This window comes from Gopherus evgoodei, chromosome 6 (assembly GCF_007399415.2).
Source record: "Gopherus evgoodei ecotype Sinaloan lineage chromosome 6, rGopEvg1_v1.p, whole genome shotgun sequence".
Lineage (NCBI taxonomy): Eukaryota > Metazoa > Chordata > Testudines > Testudinidae > Gopherus > Gopherus evgoodei.
Genome location: NC_044327.1, coordinates 64,296,202 through 64,316,368, shown reverse-complemented (window position 1 = coordinate 64,316,368; position 20,167 = coordinate 64,296,202). Strand labels below are relative to the sequence as shown.

Genomic DNA, 20,167 nt, shown 5'->3' with positions numbered 1-20,167 from the left:
GCAGGAGATGCGGGGGGGAGGGAAAGCCTGCGCGCTGTGTCCTCACTTCTCCTCCCTAAACACCACAAGCCAGCTGACTGCCCCAGGCAAGGGGGAGGGGGGAGGAGTGAGGACTCAGCATGCCTCCCCTCTCCCTCCCCTGCCTCCTGCCAGCAGCAATCAGCTGGCTTGCGTGTTTAGAAGGGAGGGGAGGGAGGGGGGGGATCGAGGATGCAGCGTGGGAAGTAAAGGGGGAGGAGGTGGGGGGGAAGAGGCAGGTCAAGGATAGGGATTTGGAGGGAGGGGGGAAGTGAGCAGGCTGAGGGTTGAGGACCCCTCGCCCTCCCCCCGGTGCTTGCAGAGTAAGGGAAGCTGCCGCTGCTGTGCAATGTGCTTCTCCTACCCTAAAGCACCTTCAGCCTCCTTGGCTGCCTCATCTCCAGTGCCAGTTGGCTGTGCCTGTGTAGGGTAAGACAGGGGCCTCTCTCAACTATAGTACTGTACAGTATGTTTGTAAACACACAGCATGTGCACACTACTCCCCTCGCCCCAGCGTAGTATTACATTGTTTGTTTAAAATGTATATAAAGCCTTTTGTCTGGCAAAAAAAAATTTTCCCTCGAACCTAACCCCCCCCCCCCCATTTACATTAATTCTTTTGGGGAAATTGGATTCACTTAACATAGTTTCACTTAAAGTCATATTTTTCAGGAACATAATTACAACGTTAAGTGAGGCATGGCAAAACCTGTTTTCTAACCTAGATCTCCACTGTCTAAACCTGCTCTTTCTGATTGTTTTATTGGGACCTAACGCCTCTGTTTGACTGACTTATAGTTCCATACATGTTGATTTTTTTTTAATACTAAAACACAAGTTCAGGTCTGAGAAAGGACTTCTAGGACATGCCTTGTATAATGGAATTACAGCAGTGACTCCATAATTAAGAAACCTTCCATTTTAAACTTGATTGCGATCTCCCTTATCATTTGGCTTCTCTCAACTTTCTGGGGAGAGATAAAAACAAAAACCCTCCTTTCTACATAAAATTTCTCTGTAGTCCATGCTAGAATGAAATGTATCTTGAAAGTCTGAAGTTAAAGTTTCGGGTTGAAAAAATGGTAGTTTTCTGTTTTTGAAAAAGATCTAATATGTTTTTTAAAACCACATAAATGTTATAACAACTTCATGTAAAAACTTCAATTGGCTTTTGTAAACTACTAATTTCCTGAGAACCAATGTATAGGAGTATTTTTACCCAGCTCGAATCGAAAAGGTGAACTGATTAGTAGTAATTTCATGAGATGTGAAAAGTGTTACAAGCTCCATTCCACCTAAACCAAGCTTATATAATTAAAAAACAAAAAACAGGAAGCTTCAGAATATAAATCAGTCACTAGGCTAGTAAGCTTGTTGTAACAAATTTTCCTAAAAATTGGCAGGTAATCCACGGGCAGCCTCAGTTGTACCTTAAAGGCACAACTCTCTGTTAAAGCAGCGTGGAGTTAGAATTCCTCCAAAGCTTACTGGAGTGCAGATGTACAAAAGCTGTGGTATACGTCTCCCTTTGGGCCTGATATAAAGCCCTTTGAAATCAATTAGAGTTTTTATATTTACTTCAATTGGCTTTGGATCAGATCCTCTGTGTTTGGCCAGCTCTGCTGGAAGATGTGAAGGGGAGGCGAACCCTGATGCAGCTCCCTCAACACTTTTTCCTTGCCCAGAGTTTGCATGGATGGACCACTACCAGCATTCTGAGGGCAATTTTCCACCCCTTTTTTCTGTATCCACAGTGCAACAGAGCACAGTCTAGCCCAATGACTTTTAGGAAAAAGTCATAGCCCTTTTCCACAGCTACCTGCTCACCTCAACATCAAGTTAGTGAAAGATATCAGAAAGGAAAATAATTTCAAAATCTTTATAGTAAATAATTCCAAATTTACACATTAAAATAAAGGAACACAATATTTACTATAAATTTGACTCTGCAGTACTGCATGCTAAAATAGCCTAAAGCTGCAGCTTTATCACAGCATAGCTAGTTGGCAGCCCTTGCAATTTGTTCTTCAGGGGTTATTAGGATCCATTCATGGGCCACCTACTTATCAGCAAGCAGTCCTCACCATATTTGTAGATCTTCTCACCCCATCTTGTAACTGATTGGGCAGCTGAACACAAAAAGAGGGGAAGGAACATTCAAAGAGCCTTGTATGGCCAGAAAGAAAGCCCACCCTGGGTTTTGCTCACAGGTCAGGTATTGATGACAGAGGATGTTCACAAAACACAGCTGTGCAGAAAGGAAGCTGAAAGCTGAATGGAACATAATAATACCCCATCTGCCTACTGGAACTAAGTTTAAAATGCTCTTCTGTGATCAATTGTTTAATTCAAGTGAGTTCATCAAGTCAAAAACAAACATTTGTGTGAAGGGAAATTTAGTAGCTGGAGAATGCATGGGGCAAAAATGGGAAGACTTTAACATTTTTACTGTGGAACCTAATTGTGGAGCAGTCATTACAGTACCGTAAAAATATAAGCCATTCCCTGACCACCACCTCTGCTTTAATGGCTAATGTGGGAAACATTGCAGAGCCTTGGCCACTTAAATTTGAGGCTTCTCAAATTCCTTCGGTTAAAAGCCTCAAAGACAGAAGTGATCCTTATGGACAAGAGGATCAGACCCCAAAAACCTTTGTATATTGTGACTCAGACACCACATATCTCTGCAACCTCTGGGTTATCCCTTATCCTGAACTCATTCTCCCAGATTTCCTGGGTCTGTAAATATACAATCACCGTCTCTACAATGTTGTTCGTGACTGCCTTAGTTTCACCTCTGCTGAAATCCACATCCACGCCTTCATCTCCTCTCTCCTTGACTACTGCACCTTGGTCACTGTGACCTTAAGTCCCAGCTTTGTAGATTCCAGCATATGCGGAATGTTCTTTCCCACTCACTTGTATGAAGCTGCACGACAATGACTCACATCTTAAACTTTCACTGGCATCCTACTCATTTCAGAATCCAGTTGAAAACTGACTGCTTTGTTTTTAAAACTCTCCATCCTATACGACCATATGGATAATCTTCCTTTACTCCTCTTTTTGGTCTAGCTATGGCTCTGTTTTTTCTTACCGTCTCACTATTGTTCGAGAGAGCCTTTTCCTCTGCAGTTCCTGTCATCTTAATAATTATCTCTCCGTCTCACTGTCTTTGTATCCCATTTCAAGTCTCAGTTAAACATATCTTCTCCCTTGCCTATGCATCTTATTTTCTCTCTCTCTGTGCTTGTCTTCTTCAGGGATTATGTTACCTGTTTCTTCCCATTACAACTAATAATGACTCTTGATACTCCTCATAGCTACAAGGCTGAAAAAGATAGTTTTCTACACTTTTAAAACATCATGTGTCTCCTATTTAAAGATCCAACTGCGCAACCTTTACTCATGTTGGTAAGCATTTACTCGTACAATGAAACCCAATCAAGTTAATGTGACTCATCCCATAAGTGCTCACCAATGTTAAGAGTCATACAACCTAACTAAAAGACCACATCTGAGGTCTGAAATCTCTAGGCACAGTTATACTATACCTATAATATACTATAGTCACCATTTTTTTCAAGAGGTAAAACAAAATATAATTATGATCTATGACATGACATGACATCAAACCTGGAAAAATAATACTTTCTTAATTTGGAGTATCATAAACAAGGTCTTGGTGTTCAGGATCTCAGTGACAATCAACATGTTAAATAATCTTAGTCTCATCTTTAAATAAATCCCCAGGATATTTCAGTTGATTGAGCCTATGGTGTGCATTTGCAGTAAGTTATTGCTTAGGATGTTAGTGTTCTAATTTTCTTCAAACAGTATAATTCTCTGTACACATCCACATCTATCCCCACTTTAATAGTGAACACTCTTTCCTTTAGTGATTTTTAGAAACTCATGGTCTGGGGAGATATCCTTTTGAAGCCAAAAGTATTGCTGCATATTACCATTTTCAGCCTCTGTGCAACTTCTTAGCCTGTTCAATTTATTTTGTTCATTGCCACAACTAACAGAAGCATGCATCCAGTGGTACCTTTGAACCCTTAACTTTAGACAAGCAAAAGTCTTATTGACTTGGAGTTTTGATTTAGTCAGGACTGCAAGAGTTTGGCTAAAATAGCTCTCTCTAACTTCAAACAATGTGCTCTAATACAACAGCTACAGTGGTTTGAGCATTGGCCTGCTAAACCCACGGTTGTGAGTTCAATCCTTAAGGGGGCCATTTAGGGATCTGGGGCAAAAATCTGTCTGGGGATTGGTCCTGCTTCAAGCAGGGGGTTGGTAGATGACCTTCTGAGGTCCCTTCCAACCCTGATAATCTATGATTTAAAGCTGCCATTATTTGCCCCCTAAAACATCTATGGACTAAAACAATAATGACCAATGCCAAGGGCTTTTACTTAAGATAGGTCAGGCATTTTCCTGATCTAAGAAACCTAGCAATATTTTTGTCTGCATCTGTTGGGCTCCACATGTTATCAATGGTACAGCTTTACTCTACAGTATTGATCTTGTCCTAGCAATTAATGGCTTTTAGAGTAGCCAGCTGGAAAACAGGACTTTTTTCTAAACACACTATCAAACTAGATCTAAAATAAATTCCTTCTCATAACATGGCATCTTTGGCATAGCAGCATAGTGACCTAAAATAGTGCTCAGAGCAGGCTTAACAGAGAATTAAAAAATGTTGATGAAACAAAGAAAAACTCTAATAATTGTTCTGTAGGAGGTCTGTCATTACACCTTGGCACATGCCTTATGATACCATTTTATCAGTTTTGTGTTATGCCATGCTAATGTTCCTTTCATACAAAGGCAATTCAATTAGCATCATTTGTCTGTACTATTCAAATGCTTTTACTCACCCATTCTTACACAAAGTTTCAAAAATGCTTATTATAAGAAGCAGGGTTGATTTAAATAGTGTGCCTTTCTATTCCTGCTCTTTCTGCATCTTTGACAAACAGAGAGAGTGGGGGTCTATTCCTCTAGCATTTAAAAAAGTAAGCTCTCACTAATTTTTTATTTTAGACCTTTAAAATTTGGATAGTAAAAATAATCTCTGTATAATTGAAACAAATAAAAGCTTGCAGTTGATGAGTTTTATAATATGTTGAGTGTATTAGTATGCCCTCTTGTGTTAAATAGGGGAATATTCAGTTGTTTATTGTTTTAAAGAATGATGAAGCAAGCACACAATATATTCCAAAAGCTAGTAGCAGCAGAGTGCTTGACCTAATTTTAAAGACAGACACAATCTGTCAACAATAAATACACTAAAAACGGGATTGGTAGATGTTCACATATTAAATAATATAATAAAAATATAATTTTACCTTACAGAACACAAGCAAGCTTTTACATATACGTGTTCTGTAAGGTAAAATTATATTAAAAATTCATATTATTTTTTCTGATTTTATAACTTTATTAACAATTAAAACTAAATTATCAGATTAGATGAAAACATAGAAAATTTGGAGATTTAGTTATGCATTTAAGATTAACTCATGATAAACTGACATGATATGAAATCTTCAGGATAAAGAACAAGAGTGGCCAGGAAGGTTAAAGGGGAAAAAAGTATATTAAACTAACATTAAGACCATGACATGAACAGACAAAAGTAAGGAAGATCAAAGTTAAAACTGTCTACATTCTTTAATTCATCCTATCATGAAGCAAATCTCTTGGTACCTACTTTTATATAGAATTTCCATGCACAGACAGATTTACAAATATAGTCCCTGAGATGTGCCTCTGTGGACTAATCTGAGACCCAAATATTACCCTTCAAAAGATTTAGACAAAACAGAACGATTTGAGGTAGAATGCATGGCATAACTCTGGATTTTGTTGTGTCTGTTTATAATACTGTTAAATTTACTTAAAATAAGTGTAAAACAATTTCCTTTTTACTCAAATATATGAGAAGTGGGTTTATACAGTTCAAGTACATTAATATAGTTTGAAGATGCAGATTGATTTAACAGAATATTGTAACTTCATCTGTCATTCAAATATGTATTAAGGGACTTCAAATCCAGATTATTAACCCAACAGACTGACATCTTTTATGAGCCATTATGATACTGTATATCATACAAGCCCATATTTACAGGCACTTATTTTATAATCATGTCTAAGCATACTTAAACACCCCAATTTGTGGGTTATTACAATAATCCTGTGACTGTTTTTTAGAACCATAATATTTTATTAAATCAGTGAAACTGCCATCAGTATATATTTACAAGATCTGTGTCCTGAAAGCAATATACCACATTCTGGCTGAGAATAAAGTTATTGGTCTGCTGTAAATTTGCCTTTCCTAAATTAAATAGCTTAGTTGTTCAAACACTTCATCCACTCCTCTCTGACAACTTCACCCCTAATAAAATTACCCAAGACAGACCTGAATAAAGCATACAAAATGTCACTGGGAATCTAATTATTTTGTGAGATGGAAACACCTACTGAAAAACACAAACACACAAACCTATCATTATCAACAATTATTTTATCTGCATTTCTATAATTTACAAATGCTTAAACAAACATTTTCCCGAAGTAGTAGGGAAAAAATAAAGATTTTTAGAGACTTTGACTCCTTAAAGTCAGGCCATTCAAATGAAATTTAACTGTTGAATTTCTGATTCTTGGAAGCCGTCTGCATAATAGAAATGCTGACACAGCCTTAACTCTAGCAGTGAGAGCAGCATGGCTATAATAAATGAATCACTTACCATTTTCATGATTCTTTTCTCTCTCTAAGTAAATGCAAAATAGAGACTTTATCTGGCTCAGACATTAAACTGTCTAAGGGAACTGCTAAAATGAATTATTCACTTGAAGTCACTGGGGAAAAGAAGGTAAAATGGTAGTGGATGGGCAACACTAGAGTTGTTGCAGAATAGAATTTCAGGAAACTGGATCCAGGTCAGAAATACAATTACTTAATGAAAGTGATCCTGTTTCACAGTAAGTCTTAGACCTGTTAGAACAAGTCTCTATCATGTAAATCTTTTGGTGGATTATTGTTGGCAGATTTTTTTTTAAAAACACCGTGAATCTTCTATTGACTGACTTCTTCTCTCAAGTTTTCAATGAAAATTAAAAAAAAATCATATGGCAAAATCCCTCAAATTTTTTAACTGTAGGATTTGAAAAATGTTTGGAAATTATTTTTGAGTATTCTTTTATTTTTAGTGGGAAAATCCAGTTACAGGTTTGACAATTCCTGTGTCTCTCTTCTCTCCCTTTCCCCCTAACCCTCCACTTTTAAAAGGAGTATATCTAAGCCTCTGGACCCAATCCTGCAAACCCTACTTAGAAATAACCCTTTTGCTAATAGTCCATTGACTTCATATGAATAACAAACTTACTGAATGGAGTGCAGTTTTAAGCCCCAATCCTGCAAACACGTATGCATGTACATGGGACTGCCTGAACCATAGGGCAAAATCCTGGTCCCATGGAAATCAGAGGCAATTTTTCCATGGATTTCAATGGGGTCCAGATTTCACCCTTAGAGTTTAGTGTCTCTGCATGTACATTAACACACAGATACATATGACAACATCTTTCTTGAAATAGCTTGGGTCTTCTCTCTATTCTCTCATATGTATGCTTGTTCTCAGTGCATAGGTAGGCAGACAGGGAGAGGATGGCTGGAGGCATGAAGTCATGTTACATGTCTATCTTTCAGGTCTCCAGGGAACCCGCTCCAGGTGGCCAGCAGGAATAAAGAGGAAGACCAGGGGCAGGAGGACTCCACTGCCCTTTCCCTCCAGGCCCTGCTGGGGATCGCTGGACAGCTCCCCACGGCCACTGGCAGGGCCTCGTTTGTGCTCTATCGCCCCAGGGCCAGGCCTCACCTACTGCCACCTTTCCCGTGCAGCTGAAGACGGGGACAGGAAGAAGCGGGGCGCAAAGCCCGATGTTTCGGAAAAAGCGTAAATGTGAGCGAATCCAACGGTCTAGAATGAGGGGAGCATTGTTAGGTCCGGGGAAATCCCTGCCTCCAGCTAGGCTTCCCCATTTCCCCCTAGTTTCGAGCTTTGGCATTTGCCAGTGCTTCCACTGCACATCGGGACTGCAAATCTTTTAAGCATGTCAAGGAGAAGCGTCTGGAGTGGGGGGGGGGGAGAAGAGGGAGGTATTTCTCTCCCTATAGCTAATTGTTTGTGAACAGGTGCAGTCCTAGTTCCCTGTTAGACACAGCCACATGTCCTGGCTCAACAATTCACTACTCCCGCACTTCAGTGCAAAGCTTTTCATGGCTGCCTCCAGATCAGAACCACCATACACAGGCAGGGGCATGATTGCTGCCTCTATCACTGTAATTCTGCGATTTTCTGTTATTCTGAATGAAATCAAGCAATCCGTTCCAAGCTGCTCCCAAAATAATTACTGGGGCAGGGGAAAATTCCTGCATGCATTCCAAGCCCATGAAGTCATATGAAATACAGCAGGCATTGCACTAGTACCGCGTTTGTATCCTATTGAAACTGATACTGTTACCTGTCAAACTTTAGTATCATAGCTGCAGCACCTTCTGCTAACAAGTAATTACGAGGCCACATTTCCCCCGTTTTGGATACGAATGAGGAATAATTTGCAGATTATTGTAAACAGGCAGCAGCAAATCCTAACTGCAGAGATTTCTGATCCTAACAGGCAGCATCTGTAGGGCCAAAGGTATTCCTGTATAACAGGATTCCAGAGAGAATATAACCACCTCAAGTGCTGTGCTAGTCGGGGTTACTCGTTGCGCTGCGCGTTGACAGCAAGTCGCTAGTGCCTACGAAGGGTTTGAGGCACCCACCGTGGCAGGCTCTAGGTGGGCGGAATATTGCTACGAATGGTGATTGTGGTCATTAATTGTGTCTTGTTGTTGCTCCGGCGGGACGATCCCTGGTGTAAGTGCCCCCGAGGGAGAAGACGGACAGACCCTTACCTACCTGAGCAGCTCTTGCAGCCCGGCTCGCCGCGCCGCGCCGCGCCCAGCCCCGCCCGCGTTGCACTGCAGGGAAGGTGGAATTCCCCGGGCAGGGGCGGGGCAGCGCTCGTGCAGGCTGGCAGCGGCAGCTGCTCCCGGGATTCTCCCCGCGCCCCCTCCCTTCTCGCCTCACGCTGCAGCTTTCCCGTCCTCCAGGTGACGTCATGCCCGTTGTTTTGGTTCGCCCAACCAATCGGACTCGCCGGCTGGATTCTACGGGCGCCGGGATGGGCCCTTCGTGGCGGCGGCAGGACTCGCCGCTGCCGACCATAACGCATTGCGCAGGGTGCACCACCGCCTGGTCCTCCTGCAGCTTTAACAGCTCTGACATGGAAACGCCGCTGCAGTTCCAGCCGGGCTTCTGCTCAGAGCAGCAGCAGCAGCAGCAGCGCCCGCGCCTGCATTGCCAGCAGCAGCAGCTGCCACCGGGCCAGGACAAGCAGAGCTTGCTCCAGCAGCACAGCCCATGTCTCCAGTGCAACAACTGCACCTACTCCGGGGCTGCGGCGGGGGATAACCTGCCCCTGGTGCTCCGCACTTCCTCGCCCCTGTCGGGCGCTTTCAGGACCCACTCCTCGCCGCTCTCTTCCTCCGCCGCCTCCTCCAGGCAGGGCAGCCAGCTGAACGTCAGCGAGCTCACCCCCTCCAGCCATGCCGGTTCGTCCAGGCAGTCCCACCACCACCAGTACTATCACCATCACCACCACTCCCAGTACCACCAGTGCCATAGCCTGCAGCAGCAGGCAGCCAGCCCCAGCAGCAGTATCAGCAGCGGCAGCACCCATCACCACCACCAGCCCCACCAGCGCCGAGAGAGCAACCCCTTCACCGAAATAGCCATGAGCAGCTGCAGGTACAACGGCGGCGTCATGCGGCCGCTCAGCCACCTGAGCTCGTCCCGCAGGAACCTGCAGGAGCTGGACTCTGAGTCCCAGCCGCTGCAGCCGCCGCTCTCCAGCCCCGGCGCCGCCGCCTCCTCCTCCGCCCCGGAGATCGTGGTGTCCAAGCCGGAGCACAACAACTCCAACAACCTGGCGCTGCACGGCCCTGGCCCCGGGGGCAGCGTGGGGGGCAGCAGCCAGAACAACAGCGGCAGCAAGTCCAGCAAGAAGAAAAATCAGAACATCGGCTACAAGCTGGGGCACCGCCGAGCGCTCTTCGAGAAGCGCAAGCGGCTCAGCGACTACGCGCTCATCTTCGGCATGTTCGGCATCGTGGTGATGGTCATCGAGACCGAGCTGTCCTGGGGCGCCTACACCAAGGTACTTGCCCCTCCCCGCTCGCCTCCCTTCCAAAGCGCTAGCTGCCAGCCACCCTCTCTCACTCCTCCTGCTGCTGGGCTTGCGTTGTCCCTGGCACCAGCTTGCTACCCACCCCTCCCTCCTTCTGCCTTCCGCGCTCCCCTCCGGCCGGCCGCCTTTCCCCTCCGGAGAGCGGCTCCCACCCCGTGCGTGCCTTGCAGACACTTTGTACAGTCACTTGTCAGTGTCCGTTAGGCGCTGCTCCTTTGCGACATGCGTTACAAACCTGGGAGGGAAAGGATAAGGAGGACAGAGGAGGAGGGAGAGAAGGGATTTAAGAACAATTTGAAAAGAAAACTGTATTTTCTAAGTCAGCAGTTTAAATCGCCACGCTCAACTCTTCATTCTGCCAACCAGGGTCAATTTCTTTGGATTTTCGTAATTCCATAGATTTGAGAGAGACTTTTTTCCCTCTCAGGCTAGAGCTCTCCATCCTGTTGGCAGTCCCTAAAGTAAATTGGTTTCCCAGTGCTGGCTGTCCCACCTGTACTGGACTTGCTGCTGAAGCAATGACAAGTAGCGTTTTAATTTAGAGCACCTATTCTGCATCCTTAAAAGAGAGAAATCAAGTCAGTAATCCTGGTCTCTGTTATGCAAGATAGATTTGCCCTCATCACAGTTCAAAAGGGTGAAGGACAAAAAGTCTTTATACAGATGTATATCTTTTCATGGACACTCAAATATTTTTCTGTTGCAGGAGTCGCTGTATTCATTAGCTCTAAAATGCCTTATTAGCCTCTCCACGATTATTCTGCTTGGTCTTATTATTGTGTACCACGCAAGGGAAATTCAGGTAATGCTTCACTTTATAAACTACCAAACATTGAAACTGTCAATAATGAAAAGACTCAATTTTCAAAGGGCGTTCTTTGGTGAGTAGTTACTCTTTTCCAGTATTTCAGAAAACGTTCACTTTATTTCAGTTTACTGAATCTATTTCAAAGGGATCTTAAAGAGACTAAGTATAATAAATTGATATTCTTATTAGAAGTTATAAAAACGTCTGTAATATGCTGCATAATCACTTATTCTGAATGACTGAATAGAGTATTCTGTGTACACTTGTTTTATGCTATAAGGGGAATTATTTAGCCCAGAATTTAGAACTATATTATGCTGATCCGTATATCCTCAGTAGTTCACATGATTAATTGTAGGGTGACTTCAGTCACCTCTAGATATGAAGTCTTAACCGTGCTGCCCTAAACACTGAAGATAAGACAATAGTTGGAAAGAAAAAAGATAAATAAAAACAAGCCATAGAATGTTTAAACTGTAAACAGATTTTTTAATGGCACAGAAATTAAAAGCATCTAGTAAAGAAATGTGAGAAAAAATTGTAATGATCAGTAAGTGTTGCCTTAGTATTTAAAAATGTACCTTTTCAGGACTTATAGACTTCCTGTCATAAATAACCCAAATTTTCATATGGGATTTTGCTCAGCTAAAAAGTGAAGAAAGGATTGGATTTATAATCAAATAAGGATAATCTCCACATTAATTTTTCCTTGGTATTTTATTCCTAGATGCATATAATGCTATTGTTATTTCCTGCTATAGAGAATTCCTGGCTTAAAGCAGTAGTGACTATTTTTAAGGACAAAAACTTTTTTTGTTTGTATCAATTAACAGAAAGAAAAATGGAACACTTATAAAGGAACTATAATATTGCTGTTGTTGCAACTGTGTTGGTCCCAGATATTAGAGAGACAAAGTCAGTGGATCAGCTTCTGTTGGTGCAAGAGACAAGCTTTTGAGCTGCAACAAAGTTGGTTCAATAAACGACACTACCTCATCCACTGTGTTGCTCTATAATATAGTTGTTATATAAGAGTAAGTACAGGCTTCTACCTGCTAAGATTAGAGTAAAAGAATACTGTTTTATCTGAGACCATGTGCAAAATAGGACCCTGGTCCTGCAGTCCTTATATGTGCAAAACTCCCATTTCTGAATCAGGCTCTAGTTTCTCTGCGCTAAGATCATAGAGCTAGGAAATCGGTTAATTAAATTCTTCTTGAGTAGTTGTGTTAATATAAACTATTGGATGACTTAAGAAAAATAGAAAAAATATGTTGATATTTCTGTAATGCAGAGGTTTTTTCTCTGAGTGCTTTTCATAATGAAAATTGTAGAAGCGTGTTATGTAAAAATGTACTTAAAAACAACTTTCCTAGATATTTCAGTTGCTGTATGCAATTCTGTTAAGAAACTTTAAATAGAAAATAAAAAGAAATTTTAAGATAATTAATTTTATCTATGTATATACATCAGTTAATTTTCCAAACTACAGTAAAACAAAAATTTTGAAAGTACTCAAACATTTGTTCACTAAACAATTGCCATGTTTAGATTATTGCCCTGCCACCAAAAAACCAACTCAAAACCCTAACCAAAATAAATAATAATAAGAAAAAGCCCAAAGATTTCTGAAGTTTGGAGAAGTTAATGTTTTGTAGAGAACTGTGCCTACAATTGTATTAATAAGGGAACTCTAATAATCTACAACAGATCCAAAAAATATATCAATGATTTTGTCCTAGGATTTTGATTAGTACTAATTATTTAGAAAGACCATAGATTTACATTTGTCGGCTAAATTTTTGCAAATAATAATTGCTACAGCTGGTAGTAAAGCTGGAGCTTGTGTGTCTTTCTGTATGTGTCTTCTCCAGTTGTTAACAAAAGATAAAATAATCCAGGACTTCTGTTCTTCAGCAAATATATATGAAATCAAAGACCTTACAGTACGGTTGCCAACAGTCCCTTATTACAAGTGATGTCCTTTATTTTTTTTCTCTCTGTACAACAAGATCGAGAGTTACTGAGTGCTGCAAAAAGCAGCAAGAAATACCCCTAGCGAATGTAGGTCAGTACTGATTATTATTATTATTAATTATATATATTATATATAATTAATAATAATAATAATAATATCGGGGGGGAAGGTGCTAAGGAAACAGTCCCTTATTTTTGAAATACAGTGTTGGCAACCCTACCTTACAGTGACTTATTTGTTTTTCTGGTTGGTAATAAACAAAAATGCAACTTTAGTTGCATTTCTGTTAATTCTTCTGGGTTTAGTTCCCCTCTTAGAGAGCTTCCCAGTAAATGAGATGATATAGAATGACTAACACCATCTGGTAGCTTAATCAAATTTAATATAGTTTAACACTGCCTGGTAGCACTAAAACTAAGAACATACTTGTCTATACTACCTGGCAGATCCAGCGGGGGTTGATTTATCGCATCTATACTAGATGCACTAAATGGACTACTGAGCACTCTTTCGTCGACTCTGGTGCACCACGAGAATGAGGAGCGCAAGCAGAGTTGACAGGAGAGAGTCAGCAGTCAACTTACTGCAGTGAAGACACCATGATAAGTAGATCTAAGTAGGACAACTTCAGCGATGCTATTCACGTAGCTGAAGTTGCGTAACTTATATCGACCCCACATGGTATGTAGACAAGTCCTTAGTTGTAAAATAGCGGTACAGTTTCTTTTCATCAGGAAGTACTATAGACTGCCAATAGTCATTGTAGGGTTCTGGATAAACTGCAGATCTTCAGAGCTCAGTTCATTTACCTGGACAATGAAGAAGGAGATCTCTTTTCAGCAATATGGGAAAGGTCACTATACCACCTTTAAGCTGACAACATTAAATATCCTCTTGATTTAGAGGCAACCTACTTAAAACTTTTTATTCACCTTTCTGTAAAAAGCACGAAAAAACAACATAAATAGCCATATAAGTAGCAAATAATAACTAGGTATATAAGTGAATATTATACTTCATGTCTGCATACAGTGGACACAATTTAAATATTGTGGCTTGTAACAGAAATTATGAAATCTATTCTTCGGATTATTGTTCCATGAAAAATATTGCATACTCCTACTAACAGTAGATTTAAAGAAGATCAAATTTTTAGCCATCTGTTTTCTGAAGGGACATCTGTAGTGCCAAATTTTTATCTTCTGTTACCTTCAATGAGAATTTTATCCTTAGTGAGGACTACAGGATTATGTCCATAGAGATGTGGCATACTTGATGATGAAGGTTTTATTGTTTGATTGTTTTTTTCTCTGGTGGGTTGTTTGAACTCACTATTTGTTGTTAACCTAATCTGTGTTTGGGCATTGATTCCATTCTAATCCTCATCTGGAAAGTGTTGAGACCGTGCTAGTCAGTACAGTGCAAATTAACAGGAACTCTCTGAGATAGCAAACAGTATTCTAGGAATTGGAAGAATATCCATATTCTCTGTTTGTAGTGTGTCACGTTTTACAATTTGAGGGAAGCCATGCTACTTGGAAATAAGAGGTGTTTGTTCTACAAAACATGATGGAGAGTATTTTGTGACAAATGATGAAAGTTTACAGATTGTTTCTGCTCTCAGAAGTTACTCTTGATGGCACCTGATGGCCTAAAATGCCTACTAGCTGGAATCAACATTTCTTCTTTATTTTCAATGACATACTCCCTTGAGCTATTGCCAATGGGAAGTCTGAACAGTGTGTGGTTTAGTCCTTCCCTATACTGGAGGTGACTGTGTGCTACCAATTTAAATGTCTTTCTTGATGTATTCTGATAGGAAAACAGTCAAATTGGCAATAAAGCTAAACTCTGCAGCTTGCCAGTCCTGACCTCACAAGGATCCTATTTTAAGGATGTTTGGTAAGCGGGTTTTATTAGTATTATGAGGTTCCTTCACAAGGTTATTTTATGGAGGAAATTTTATATTACAGCCTTGGTTGAGCTGACACATGTTAGATTATTATTTTGTTAGACTATATACTCCATAGTGAGAAGGCAGAAGGGCAGCAGTTCCTCGTGCCATAGGTTGGTTTGTTCTCTTTCAGCACCACAGACAGCTCCATATTGGAAATTCTCTTGGCAGTGCTTGGCTATGAAGCTTTACGTCCTGGTGTTCTAAACAGAAACTATATGTAAACATCATTTATAAAGAATTTTCTATTTCCGTTTCAAAATGCTCCTGGAAATGCTAGGTTTAAATGACATTTTATTGATTTTTGATATTAACTGAATAGAAATTAATGATTTTTGAATGCACATTAAGTCTTGCATTCTAAACCCATTAGCAAAACAAATTCATTTTTATTCTCCAATAAATGTACATAGATCAAGGCTTCCTGAATACTGTATTTCTAGAGTACTAGGAAACGTATGTTGGATGTTTTTCAGCCTTTTTAGAGTGTTTTTTCAAACAAATATGTTTTTGAAATAGACTTTCAGTTATTGTGTTTGTGTATTATAAAAATACATTTTATTTTGAAACTCTCAGTGGGTAAAGGGTGACCTATTACAATGATTTATTAACTTTCTAACTGTTATGTTAAGTCTAGCACAATCAGCAGGATCCAGGGCATTTTAAATGTGAGGATCATACTTTATTCTTAGCTTGTCTTTGTGAACAAGGCAAGAAATCAGGAGTCAAAGATGTAGACAGCCTTAACGCTGAGTTTTCTTCATTTGTCTCATACCCATAATGCTATGAAAACATTTTAGTTGGGAGATTATGAAATATGCATTAGCGTGCCTATCCAGGCAAAAGAAGGGTTGGTGGCTTTTGGCCTATGAAAGATCCGTAAGACTTCTGGGTTCATCAAAGAAACTGCTCTCTGTTTGGAGGAGAACGTATGTCTCCGTAGGGAAAGCATACTCAATGCTTTTCCTAGAGTCCTGACACAAAGTAGCTGCTTCCTTGACTGCAAAAGTCTGTTGAGCAAGTTTTTGAGATAGATAGGGTAAGAATAATGAGCTTTGTTTATTGGCCAGTAACAAATTAGTGGCCCATCATTCTAAGACTTATCTAATATCCCACTGCGGAACTGGGAGCCTATGTAATGGAGACAGAAACTCTCCAGGGCTAATGGTTTACTTTTGCAATTATACATCATAATTTATGGTATAATATTTTCTATATGGACTTTTAGTTTAAATAGAATGTTTACTTTAAAGTTATAACCCCAAGAAAACTGTGAGAGAGTGAATGAATGAAAATAATGAACCTTGAGTTACGCTATACACATTGATTATGATGATTGAGGCAATTTTTATTTCTCCTTCCTTTATATTTTAAATTAAAGCTGGAATAAGTTTAACTATAGGGTTCTAAATTTTGCCACCTTTGTACATATTGAATTAAATGAGACATAATCCCTATGATTTCTGGTATCCACTACATACCACATATCATTGAGCAGTGCTTAACTTATAAAAGTTCTGCACACATAGAGGTTCTTACATTATTTTTATAATGGAATGGTAATATATCGTTGCTTGCTGGATGTACGGAGCTGCACCACAAATTAATTGTATGTGCTGCTGTTGGTTTACCACAAAATGGGATTGTTGGCCTTTCTTGATCTGTCATGCACAGCATAAGTGTGTGTGGCAGGAAGACCATTATAGGCAGAAGCCACCAACAAGAAACTGGGAAAGCTATGGGGAAAGGGAGACAGGGATTTTTATTCAATATTGATTCAGCATAAGGTAAATGAAAAGCACATTGGCTAAATTTTCTGCAATACTTCATTTTTAGGATCAAGGGCTTCTGATTTCCGAGCTGACCTTTATAACTCTTTAGTGATAGTGTCAAATAACTGTTTTTTTCTCTCTGAGCATTTGATTGAAAGTTTTGAGGAAAAGGAAATAGCTCAGATGAATTTCATCTTACTGTCTCATTTGAGGAATGAGACAGCTAAAAATAAAAATACTAGAATGGCAAAAGTTTCCCTGTCAGTTGTAGTTAGTATGGTGTCAACCATGTCAAGAATGAAGAAATGTAATTGGGCATTAAATCACTGTATTTTTTCCATTACTGAGCAGTTATAGATTCTATTGCGGACACAATGAACTGATTAGGGCTGTCAATTAATCACAGTTAACTCAAGTAATTAACACAAAACAAATTAATTAGATTTTAAAAAATCACTATTAATTGTGCAATAGAAAATAATCACAATTAATTGCAGTTTTAATCACATGTAAATAATAATGGAATACCAATTTATATTTACTATACATATTTTGGATATTTTTCTACATTTTCAATTATATTGATTTTAATTACAACACAGAATACAAAGTGTACACTGCTCACTTTATATTATTTTTTATTACAAATATTTGCACTGTAAAAAAGACTAACAAAAGAAACAGTATCTTTCTATTCACTTCATACAAGTACTGTAGTGCAATCTCTTTATCATGAATGTGCAATTTACAAATGTCAGATTATCATGTTTTTACATAACTGCACCCAAAAACAAAACAATGTAAAACTTTAGAGCCTAAAAGTCCACTCAGTCCTACTTCTAGTGCAGCCAGTCGCTAAGACAAACAAGTTTGTTTGCATTTACGGGAGATAATGCCCACTTCTTATTTACACCGTCACCTGAAGTGGGAATATGCATTCACATGACACTGTTGTAGCTGGTGTTGCAAGGAATTATATGCCAGATAAGCTAAACATTTGTGTGCCCCTTCACTACCATTCAAGAGGACATGCTTCCTTGGTGAATTAAAATGGTATTCGATTGTTGTCTAACAATGATTAAAACTGCGATTAACCATGATTTTTTTTTAATCTTGCGATTGAGATTTTTTTTGATCATTTGACAGCCCTAAATCTGATAAAGTAAGGAAAAGGCTAACATGAAAATTTTGGGTCAGTTTTCTTCTGCTGCTTCATGGTCCTAAAATACACAAATGAATAGGATACATTAAACATGAATTATTGATAGTTTTTGCTGATTGTATTTTTGGAACTAATTATTTATTGCAAAAATGTATAAGGCATCCGATATACAATGTGTAAGGCACTCATTCTATGTATACACAGCCTGTTGCCACATACTATTTTACATAATTTAAATAGCAATATATATCATGATTAAAACTTGTTCTTCCAAGATAGAGAACATAATGTTGAATTATGTTGAACATAATGATGTTGAAATTCATCATTTGTATAGGGAAAATTTTCATAGCAATGCATGAGAAATTAGACATGTTACTCTGATATTACTGGAGGTGGCATTGTCTTTTTTTCTCGTAGAGCTGGATGCAGCTCAGGGTTACACTGACCTCTTCTTACATAACCCAGAACAGAAGGCCTCTGGTAACTATATTTTTTAATAGCACAAAAATCCTCCAGGAGGGAGGACACCGTGATATAACACATTCATAATCCCTATTTCACAAGGGTTCTGGTGCTGACCAGTATGGCCTTGGAGATGGGTAGCATTGGCTAGGGTGGAGTATGTTCCATATGTGTACTAATTCAGTGCCAACTCCAGGGATCTGTACCACTGAGACTCCTACAGAGCCCACAATGTAAGTGAAAGCTGCTCTAACCTGAGTAACCACCACATGCCTTTCTCCAGAAGTGGCACCCTCCAGGATGCAGTAGAATTGGATCAGGATCGGCAGCCCTTGGATAGCTGAAGTTTCTCATCACCTCATAAGACTGGACCTTCACGTCATATTCAGGCAAAAGTCTTGGTGAAAGTCTACAGGACTTCAGTGAGCTTTAAAATAGTGAAGTAGAAACCATAATAAAATTCCAAAGCCACGGCTTGCCCATTCGAGCTCATGTTAATTTCCAGAGCTCAATCCATCACTTCCAAGGCCTGTAGGGGCTGACTTCTTTGTGGAGGCAGCACTCTTTGGTTCCTCAGAGAGGAAAGAAGTAGCGCCCTTGAGTGTTCTTAAGTGATTCTTGGCTAGCAGTCATAGTACTGTTGATGGGCCTGCAATGAATGAGCCACATTCAGCTCTCATCAACACAGGGGAAGTCAATCTGTACCCCAAAGGCGTTGGCAGGGCAATAAATAGGGGAACCCAGAGATTCTCTTTCTCCCTCCCACTCCCCAAAATATGCAGATTGGAACACACACCAGTAGGAAACTTACATGGAGCTTTAGTTATTAAGAAACTTCCACTATTACAATAAACACTAGACCAAATGATTCCTGTGATGCACTCAGGGTACTTATTAGAGTCAATGGGAACTCCCTCAATGAAAATGCTGCATTCACTGAATGTAAAGTTTCTTTCCCTTTTTTTACATAATTACAATTAATATTCTGCTAGCTAAATGATGCCTTCATTTATATCTAAGCAACGGTAGTGCCTTCAGTGGAGTTATACATGTGTATCTCATTGGTTCTGTAGTTGGAATGTAGTAAACATTTCTGTGGACATTGTGTCAAAAAGACGAGGGTCCAGATCACCCTAAACGTGTTGACTATGCAGGGCTAACAGAAATAAAATGTAGAAAAAACTTATTTAAATGAGGAAAATAAGAAAATATGACCCTGATGAGGCACAGGGAGCAGGTCAGTTGAACAGGAAGGTCAAGAACCATGTTTTAATTATTAACATTTATGATTCTGATCCAAAGCCAATTGAAGTAAATGGGAGTCTTTTTTCATTTATTTCAGTGGGCTTTGGATCAGGCCTTATTCTCACAGAACTCGCCACAAAGCAGATTTCTCCTTTCTGATCCACACTGTGACGATTGCATGTCTGTGCTTGGAAATTTCCCTGCTACTAGTGGAATTTCTGCATATATATATATATAATAATATATATGCAGAAACTATGTACTAACTATGTAATAGAAATCCACATTGCGAACAAGAGATCTATAGTGTAGGTCAGCAGTTGTCAAACTGTGGGTCAGGACCACAAAGTGGGTTGCGACCATTTTAATGGGGTCGTTGGTCTGTTGTTAGACTTGCTGGGGCCTGGGGCAGAAGCCAAAGCCTGAGCCCTGCCACCCAGGGCCGAAGCTGAAG

The 20,167-nt window shown here is 39.9% G+C and overlaps 1 protein-coding gene and 1 long non-coding RNA gene across 6 annotated transcripts in view; one reads left to right on the top strand and one right to left on the bottom strand.

The window, feature by feature from the left end:
• LOC115653592 overlaps positions 1-9,143 on the bottom strand; it is a 130,026-nt gene extending 120,883 nt beyond the window's left edge. For all 3 annotated transcript variants that reach the window (XR_004000960.1, XR_004000958.1, XR_004000959.1), the window contains exon 1: positions 9,000-9,143. This is a non-coding gene — a long non-coding RNA (uncharacterized LOC115653592). The remainder of the gene's footprint in view (positions 1-8,999) is intronic.
• The window catches only part of KCNN2 (potassium calcium-activated channel subfamily N member 2), a 189,246-nt gene that overhangs the window by 66,150 nt on the left and 102,929 nt on the right, over positions 1-20,167 (top strand). For all 3 annotated transcript variants that reach the window (XM_030567053.1, XM_030567051.1, XM_030567054.1), the window contains exons 2-4: positions 7,745-7,997; positions 9,194-10,299; positions 11,036-11,131. In XM_030567053.1, coding sequence (XP_030422913.1) covers positions 7,976-7,997; positions 9,194-10,299; positions 11,036-11,131 — 1,224 coding nt within the window. In that variant the 5' untranslated portion in view covers positions 7,745-7,975. The remainder of the gene's footprint in view (positions 1-7,744; positions 7,998-9,193; positions 10,300-11,035; positions 11,132-20,167) is intronic.